The sequence below is a fragment of the Euleptes europaea genome, chromosome 1 (genome assembly GCF_029931775.1).
Source record: "Euleptes europaea isolate rEulEur1 chromosome 1, rEulEur1.hap1, whole genome shotgun sequence".
NCBI lineage: Eukaryota > Metazoa > Chordata > Lepidosauria > Squamata > Sphaerodactylidae > Euleptes > Euleptes europaea.
The window spans coordinates 8,271,694-8,280,275 of NC_079312.1; the positions used below are offsets into that span (position 1 = coordinate 8,271,694).

General features: G+C 43.6%; 1 protein-coding gene across 1 annotated transcript; it reads right to left on the reverse strand.

Moving 5' to 3' along the window:
- Window positions 1-1,654: 1,654 nt before the first annotated feature.
- On the reverse strand, window positions 1,655-3,121 carry LOC130481911 (zinc finger protein 239-like). Its single transcript, XM_056854734.1, has 2 exons — window positions 3,118-3,121; window positions 1,655-2,781 (listed from the first exon to the last, which is right to left on the reverse strand). The coding sequence occupies exons 1-2, from the start codon at window positions 3,119-3,121 to the stop codon at window positions 1,658-1,660; spliced, it is 1,128 nt and encodes a 375-aa protein (XP_056710712.1). The 3' UTR covers window positions 1,655-1,657.
- Window positions 3,122-8,582: the final 5,461 nt, after the last annotated feature.

The window sequence follows — 8,582 nt, forward strand, 5'->3', positions numbered from 1 at the left end:
TTGAAACAAGAACAGTGCTTCAATTAATGTTCATAAATGGATGTAAATACTGTTCATAACCGTCAGCCCCAAACCAGTCTACACAGAGTCGGGGTAGCAACAGACAGAAACGAGGGTTAGTGAAAATCTGAAAGTACCCTTAGTTTCCTATGGAATGCTGGAAGAGCAGAATAAATTGAGCCAATTAACTTTCAATTTCATCTCTCCCATATCCAGGGAAATCAATTGGTTTGGTGTACCAAGGCTCTTGAAGAAGGTGATAATAAAGTTTTTTGATTCTGGACCTACTCCTGATTGCAAGATTTCTTGGCCCAGCCTGGTATATTCCACAACATCAACTTTAAAGTTTCTTTGCTATGGACTTAATCTCCTGGAATGGAAATTAACCTTTTTATGTATGTGTGTATTTATGTATATTGTACTGTATGTGTAATTTACCTTGGTTTCATTGTTTGAATGGAGTGTGTTTGGTTTTAATTAAGGGTTGCCAGTCTCCAGGTGGTTAGTCAAATATATGCAGTCACTATGGCTTGAAAATATATACACAAAGAAAACCAACAACATAAATTGGATCCAGCATGATGCTATTGAAACAGTGATTGTAAAGCACTTGCTCAGATAAGTTAAGACGTGAAAAGTTGTCGAACTAATATAATGGAATAGAATTACAAGGAGGAAACTTCAAGCAATATTAAAGTGCAGCATGAACTAACGGCGACGCGGGACAAAAACCTGCAAAAGAAGAGAAGGAACAGTACAAATCAGCATTAATATTTCTTATGATTTATGGGACAATTTAATATACACCAACTGAAGAAATAGACTCTGAAACAGGATACTTACCGGACTCCTGTCTTGGTTGTATATGGTCGATTTATTTGTTGTTGCTGCTAAAGAAAAGTGTATAAATTATATGGTTTATGTGAGGTAACAGAACCAAGAAATCGTATGTGAAACACTTAAAAGGATTATTATACACTTGCAAAAGATTTATGTTGTTGGTTTTCTTTGTGTATATATTTTCAAGCCATAGTGACTGCATATATTTGACTAACTTCCAATACTGTGGTCCAAGTGCAATATTGTTGTGAGTCTCCAGGTGGTGGCTGGAAATCTCCCAGAACTACAACTGGTCTCAAGATTACAGAGATCAGTTCCCCTGGGGGAAATGGCTGCTTTAGAAGGTGATCGCTATAGCACTGTACCCTACTGAGGTCCCTCCCCTCCAGAGACCTCACCATCCACAAAATTTCCAGGAATTTCCCAACCCAGAGTGGGCCACGCTAGTTTTAACTGTTGTAAAGAATGTATTATGTGTGTTTTTAATCTGTTAGCCACCTTGGCAGCCCTGATGAAAGCAGAAAAGCAGGCTATAAATTCTGTAAATAAAATAAGGGAAGATACACGTTAATGTTAATGAATCGGGTTTAATTAATGACTCCATGTTATGATGGGTGTTTTCAACATGTTTTAACCCAAGGGGAAGGGGAAGGAGAGAACAGTAAGTATAAACAGTAATATAAAATGGAGGTGCCGCTACGTTTAAAAACAGGCCCTTATTAACTGAGGATGTCTATTGGTATTCTTTTAATCTCATTGCTTTCTAAATTTCCAGTCCAACATGCTTTGATGCAAAATTTTTGCACTCCCTGCACTCCTATATGTGAGTTCTTTGATGGGAAGTAAGGTTTCCACTCTGATTGAAGCTTTTTCCACACTCCAGGCACGTATAAGGTTTCTCCCCTGTGTGAATTCTTTGATGGCAAATTAACTTATTCTTCCACCCAAATATTTTTCCACACTCCAGGCATTTATATTCTTTCTCCCCTGTGTGAATTCTTCTATGGGAAGTAAGGTGTGAACTCTGATTGAAGCTCTTCCCACACTCCAGGCATTTATAGGGTTTCTCCCCTGTGTGAATTCTTTTGTGGGCAGTAAGGTGTCCACTGTAACTGAAGCTCTTTCCACACTCCAGGCATTTATATTTTCTCTCCCCTGTGTGAATTCTTTGATGGGAAGTAAGGTTTCCACTCTGAACAAAGCTTTTTCCACACTCCAAACATTCATATGGTTTCTCCTTTGTGTGAACTTTTTCATGGGAAGTAAGGTGTGAACTCTGACTGAAACCTTTTCCACACTCCAGGCATTTATATGGTTTCTCCCCTGTGTGAATTCTTTGATGGGAAGTAAGACTTCCACTCTGACTAAATCTTTTTCCACACACCAGGCATTTATATGGTTTCTCTCCTGTGTGAATTATTTGGTGGGAATTAAGATATGAACTACGACTGAAGCTTTTCCCACACTCCAGGCATTTATATTTTTTCTCCCCTGTGTGAATTCTTTGATGGGTAGTAAGATTTCCACTCTGATTGAAGCTTTTCCCACACTCCAGGCATTTATATTTTTTCTCCCCTGTGTGAATTCTTCGATGGAAATTTAACTTAGCCTCCTGCCCAAAGCTTTTTCCACACTCCAGGCATTTATATATTTTCTTTATGTTATGGGAGTTCCAGTGGTCATTAATGTCTGATTTTTCAGCCGAAATTTCCTCATATGCCGGGTACTCATTCCTGGTGTCTTGTGGAATTGATGGAATTTCATGAGAATCACCATCCTTTAGAGGACCAAGATTACTGCTCCCATTATATGGATGCTTTGTCTCCTCCTTCCTCAGCACATTGCAATATTCAATGCTCTCTTTCACATCTGGATATCTATATTCTTTCTTTGTCCCTGGATGCTCTTGCTTTTCATTCACTGCTTCCCACACACACTCTGCTGAAAGAAAAAAAATCCAACATGAACACTGTGAAAAATAGTGAAGCTTGAAAATTAGGGAATGAACTAAGTGAACTGCTTTTGACAATGCAAGAATAGAAAAGCTTGGTGTCTGTACATAGTTAAAAAGCTTGGAGAACCTAGTTCTGTGATGTGATCAGAGCCCTAGTTCTTGAAGAAACGAAGAATGGTGGGGAAAACTGTCAAGTTTACATTAAAAAACAACTCAAACTTCAGCTGAGCTGAGTTGAGTTGAAGAGACACACTCAGTGAACAGGTGGGCTGTTCCTCCTTGCTGGCCCCATGAAAAGAAAACCAAATACATCCAAAGGTTACACATATCGGTCCAGCAAGGTTGCTTTACCATGCTCTCAAATGTTACGCTGCTTCCTGATTGTTCATAGAAGAGCCCCTGACCACAGAGAGGATCCTTTCTCCTGTTCAGTTCCACCCACAGAAGAAAGAGAGGGGCAGCCCTAAACCTTCCATCCTCATTGAAAGGAGAAGCCCTCCTGCTCCCCTTGAAGGCTGTCTGGAGTTGCTTTACATCATGTCTCTTAAAACTGGTTTCAGACTTCTGTAATCCTAGGATGGGCTCACGTCGTGTGTGTCACATTTTGGTAATTCTCACAATTTTTGAAACTTTTTCTTTATTATTACACTTTGCACCCACATTTCTTTAGACACAATGCTATTGCGCCCTTAATAGACTACAGTATAGTGTAAACATAACTTTTATATGCACTGGGAAACCAAACAATTCACGTGACTTGCTTTATTGCCATATTTGCTTTACTGCGGTGGTCTGGGACCAAACCCACAATATCTCCGAGGTATGCTTGTAGTTAAAAAAAGGATAAGAAAGAGCTCATGATACAGTAGGAAAATAAGAAACGTATGGATAATACAGAAACTACTTTCTTCCCCAATGAATCATCAGCTTTTTGGGGGGAGGGGTTGTCTTGGTGACTGGTACAGCCCCCTTTTCTGGACTAGAAAAACCTGACGGTGAAATCCAACAGTCCTTGGAAGGAGCCCGAGAGCTCCCCAAATATTAGACAGTCCTACGACAGACCTGGGCAACTTCCTGCCAATCCCTCCACCTCATCAGAGCCTTGGAGAAACAGCTCTTCCTCTTCCTCCAGCCAGGTTATGAGTTCAGGTTTGCCAATCACAAGTCCTTTTTCCAGGAGGAAACAAAAACACAGTTATGTCTCTTCTGTGTGCAGGTACATATTGAGCAGTTCCAAGCCACTTTAACTCTGTCCCTCCACAAATACCAAATCCCACTGCCATTCTGAGAGGCAGGGGCACGATTCCCATGAGAACGCTGCCACTCCTTTATTTTATTAGATTTTTCTCCCATCCTTTCCTGACCAAAGTCGGGCTCAGGGCAGCTCACCTCCAATAGAATCAGCCTTAACATTTCAATTAAAATAATACACAGAGAAAAATAAGGATAAATTACAGATTAAAACCTATAATACCCCAGAACTGTAACAATTAAAAAACAAAATGCCCAGATGGTGCTCTTCATACCAGTGTTTACTCAGTCCTTACTCAAGGCACCTTTTCTATGTCTCTCATTCAAGGTCCCCCCCCTCCCCGTTCACCCCAGCCATGCTCAATGGCTAGCGTATGGTCCATAACTGAACAATGACTCGGCCTTCCATACCTCTCAAAAATGTCCCCAAAATACAGACTGGCCCAGAAACCCCATCTAATACTTCATCTCCTCCTTCCTCCTTAAGATTCCGACAGGGGTCAATGGCGCTGGCCACTCAGGTGTCCCACAAGAGACCCTAGTACCAGCTCTTCACAATCACCTGGCAGGACTCAGGGAGAAAGGTTAAGACCTGATGTTTTGAACTAGTTTCCCTCCCTGGATGTTCTTCCACCCTAGAGACACCGACACTCTCTGGGGTGGAAGCATACAAGCTAATTTCTCCCATTCTACTTTCTTTCTGTAGCCATCTTCCCTCCTTCCCCTGCTTTGTAGGTCTGATCTCCTTCCCAGAACAGGTCAAGGAAGGCGCAGACTGGAGGGAAGCTCCAGATCAGACCATCCCACCTTCTCCAAATGAAGCCTTACTTTGCATCCACCTCTTCTGATGCCTTCCCATGTGGCCCAAGTACAGGACTGCTAGGTGGGGCCCTCCCCTCTTGGCAAAGAGAGCCCCCAACCCTGGCCAGAGTTGTCTGCCGCAGGGGGTCCGCAACATGGTGCCCGCCAAGTGTTTTTAGAAAGTGGGAGAGGCTGAGGGTCCTTTTGAGGTTTCGATATTTATAGTATAATGCAGAGAGTGGTTTTAGGTAAAGTACTTTTATCTGTGCAAACAGTGGAGAGTTATTCTAAAAACACAGTGGGACTTGACACTGATTAAACACAATTGGGTTGCATGGTTAAAACACTTCATGGCCCTAACTAGAGCTCCTACGGAAGAAGTCATCACATCTTCCCAATTTGAATATAGTTTTTAATCATTCACGTTGGAGTTTTCAAACTGCATTCACTTTTCAAAAATAATTTGTGGGCCTATCTTCCCCAAATCTCTCTCTTACGGTGTGCAAGGAGCCATTTGGCATAACTGCCCTTGTTACAAGTAATAGTGCAGATTGAAAATCGGTGGGCTCATGAGATAAGGGCTAGTGTAAAGGGGATAGCTAGAAGAAGAAATACTTTTGCCTTTCGGTTTTTTGTAAGTGCATTATATGCCTGGAAAATGAAGAGCGATGCTGCCAGACGAAGGTTTCTTAGCTGGCTCCATATCTATTCTTATTTTGTTTGCATGCTAGAAAATGTTTTTATCCAATATGTTAATTTTAAAAGGCATTTAATTTTAAAAAACAACAACAGTTTTTGCCTGAAATGTTGCCTGGCATTTTGTGGTTGTCCCCACCTCCCACGGCAGCCTTTTTGTGGTTGCGCCCACCACTTTGTGACAGAATTCCAAAGGTGTCTACAGGCTGAAAAGGGTTGGGGACAATTGTTATAGAGAGTGGCAGAGCTTAGCCAACGGGCCTGCCAATGTCCCTCCTCATCAGGGAGTTCCTCGTCAACAGAGAACTGAGCAGTACACACAGTCACTCCTCACAGCATGAAGGAGACAGCCAAAGCAAAAAAAGATCCTTACCCAAAGAGGCCACATTCCCAAAATTTTCCAGCATCACTTCCTTATACAGAGCTCTCTGAGCTGGGCACAGCAGTGTCCACTCCCCCTGGGTGAAATACACAGCCACCTCTTCAAAGGACACCCCTCCCTGGAAGAAGAAGAAGAAGAAGAAGAGGGAAGCATTTCTTTATATTGCTAGGTAATTAGTCTTTGGGAAAAATACAGTGCATGACCAAGAGCAGGCAGGATGTGATCAGAGCCCTGAATCTTTCACTTCCCAACTCTCCTTGGGGCATCCCACCAGACAGGAAGCCATCACTCCCAAGGGGTGATGTCACATCACCATGTTTACTACGCAGACTATGTTGACGGGGCGGTTTGCCATGGTCCTCCCCAGTAGTCGACACTTTACCCCCAGCAAGCTGGGTACTCGTTTTACCAACCTCGAAAGGATGGAAAGCTGAATCAACCTTGAGCCTGAAACCTCTCCCACCCGGATCGAACTCTGGTTGTGAGCAGAGCTTTGAATGCAGTACTGCAGCTCTGCGCTATGGGACTCATTGACTTATAATAGAGAGACTGTAACTGTCTATAAACATTTTTAAAAAATTCTGCACTTATTTTGCAGCTTTAAAAAAAGTTTACTTTAGCTATGCTGTTTGGAATGTCTATTCTCTCAAACGTAAGCTACTCTGCAAATGAATTCATGGGCAATGTTTGTAGGAAAGGGAAGGATCTGAAAATCCATCCCAATAATCCGATGTTTCTCCCCAAAATACAGGAATCGGTGCTGAAGAGAAAAGCTGTCCTGAAATGCCCCATGGGACACTCTTACTGGTGCAACATGTACAAATAATCCCTAATTGTTTTATGTATAATGTTTTGAATATTGAGACAGTTTTTCTTGGTGTTGCTGAAGATACCCCAAATTACCAAAGAAGGGTATTGTCAATGTAACAATGTGGATTTGATGCAGAAGTGGAGGGTACTGCCTTTGTGCAGAAAACCAGAGCCTCAAACGTTGTGCCTGCATAACACCAACACAGAGAGCCAGTGTGATGTAGTTGTTAAGGTGTTGGACTAGGACCTGGAAAGCTCAGGTTCAAATCCCCACATGGAAGCCTGCTGGGTGATCTTGGGCTAGTCACACACTCTCAGCCTCGACCCTAGCAAGTATTTGGATGGGAAACCTCCAGGGAATACCAAGGTCATGACGTGGGGCAGGCAATGGCAAACGACCTCTGAACTTCTCTTGCCTTGAAAACCCTACAGGGTCACCATAAGTCAGCTGAGACTTGACAGCAAAACAGCAACGACAACAAATCTTGAGACTGCTCCTGATCTCAGCGACAATTTAAAAAGAACTCACCCATTTCCTACTGGGCTGTATATACATTTCCATGTGTATAATAAGTTTGCAAAATCTCAACAAAACTTATAGTCATGTGTCTCCCTGTTCCCCCTTTGTTCCTCCCTATTCCCCTGTTCCCCCTTAAATTATACGATAAAAAGATCAAAGTTATACCTATGTATAAAAACATCTTTTTTTTGGGGGGGGGGGACATACCACCACTGATCTCAGATCAACATTAAAAAGCATAAAATAACCTTTACTACAAGCTACAAATAGTTGCTGTATGAACATTCATAAAGGCGTTCTATCCCATTCTCTGGAGGTTGTTGGCAATTATGATTCCCAACCCGTTTGGAGGTCTTTTGAGATGGGCAACATGTCAATTCCAGTTTTTTGGCGGGGGGAGGGGAGATAATCAATAGTTGCAGATGTTCCTGGGGAAGTCAGCGTTTGGGGAGGGGAAGGAGCTCTGTGGTGATGAGATGCCAGAGCGCACACCCTTACCTCTGTAGCCCGGAGAGCAACTGTCCATTCTCGCGGAGGTGGATAACCCACATGATAATTTTGGAGTTGGTCCTAACAGAAATCATGCTTCTTGTCCCTGCTTGGGCTTCTCTGCATACATAATCCTAGACAGGGGCGACCATTGTACCACCTTCGGATTTGACAGCCTTGACATCTGGCAGTGCCAAACGCAGGGAGCTGATCCTCTAAGCCTTGCAAAAGGGAAGGAAGCATCTCTGCCGTCCTGGCACATCTCCCCAGTGACCCCCTGGTCACCGACCATACCTGAGCTGGCTGCATGGCGGCTTTCCCCCCTTCGTCACCCGGAGGAGATGGCAGAGAAGGCATTAGCGGTGTCTTTTCACTGTCTGGGAGGGAGGGAAAGAAAGAGGGTGGGAAAGCCTTTCTTTAGCTGCATGTCAATCTCTCCACCTTTCCTTTAGGGACCCTCTTGCCTGCCCTCCCCGCCATCCAAAAGTCACCCCAGCCAAACCCCTGTCGCTCCCCCCCCCCTCCCTTACCTCTCCTTCCTCAATGTGTCTCTGGGAAACCCGAAGCCACCGGATCCCCTTCCAGCATCCAAAGGTTCGCATCCTGCACTCAGCTCCGCTGCAAGGATCTCTTGTGGCTCTGCAAAGAAAGAATAATTATTATTTTGCTACAATGGACCAACATGGCTACTTCTTTGCATTGCATTGCATTGCATTGCATTGCATTGCATCCCCCCCCCCAATATCCCCTCCTCCCCCTTCCAGCTCACCAGATTCCTTCCCAGCCATAGAAGCATCCCGGAAGACAGACAGACAGCTTCTGGGAGGGGGGCAGGAAAT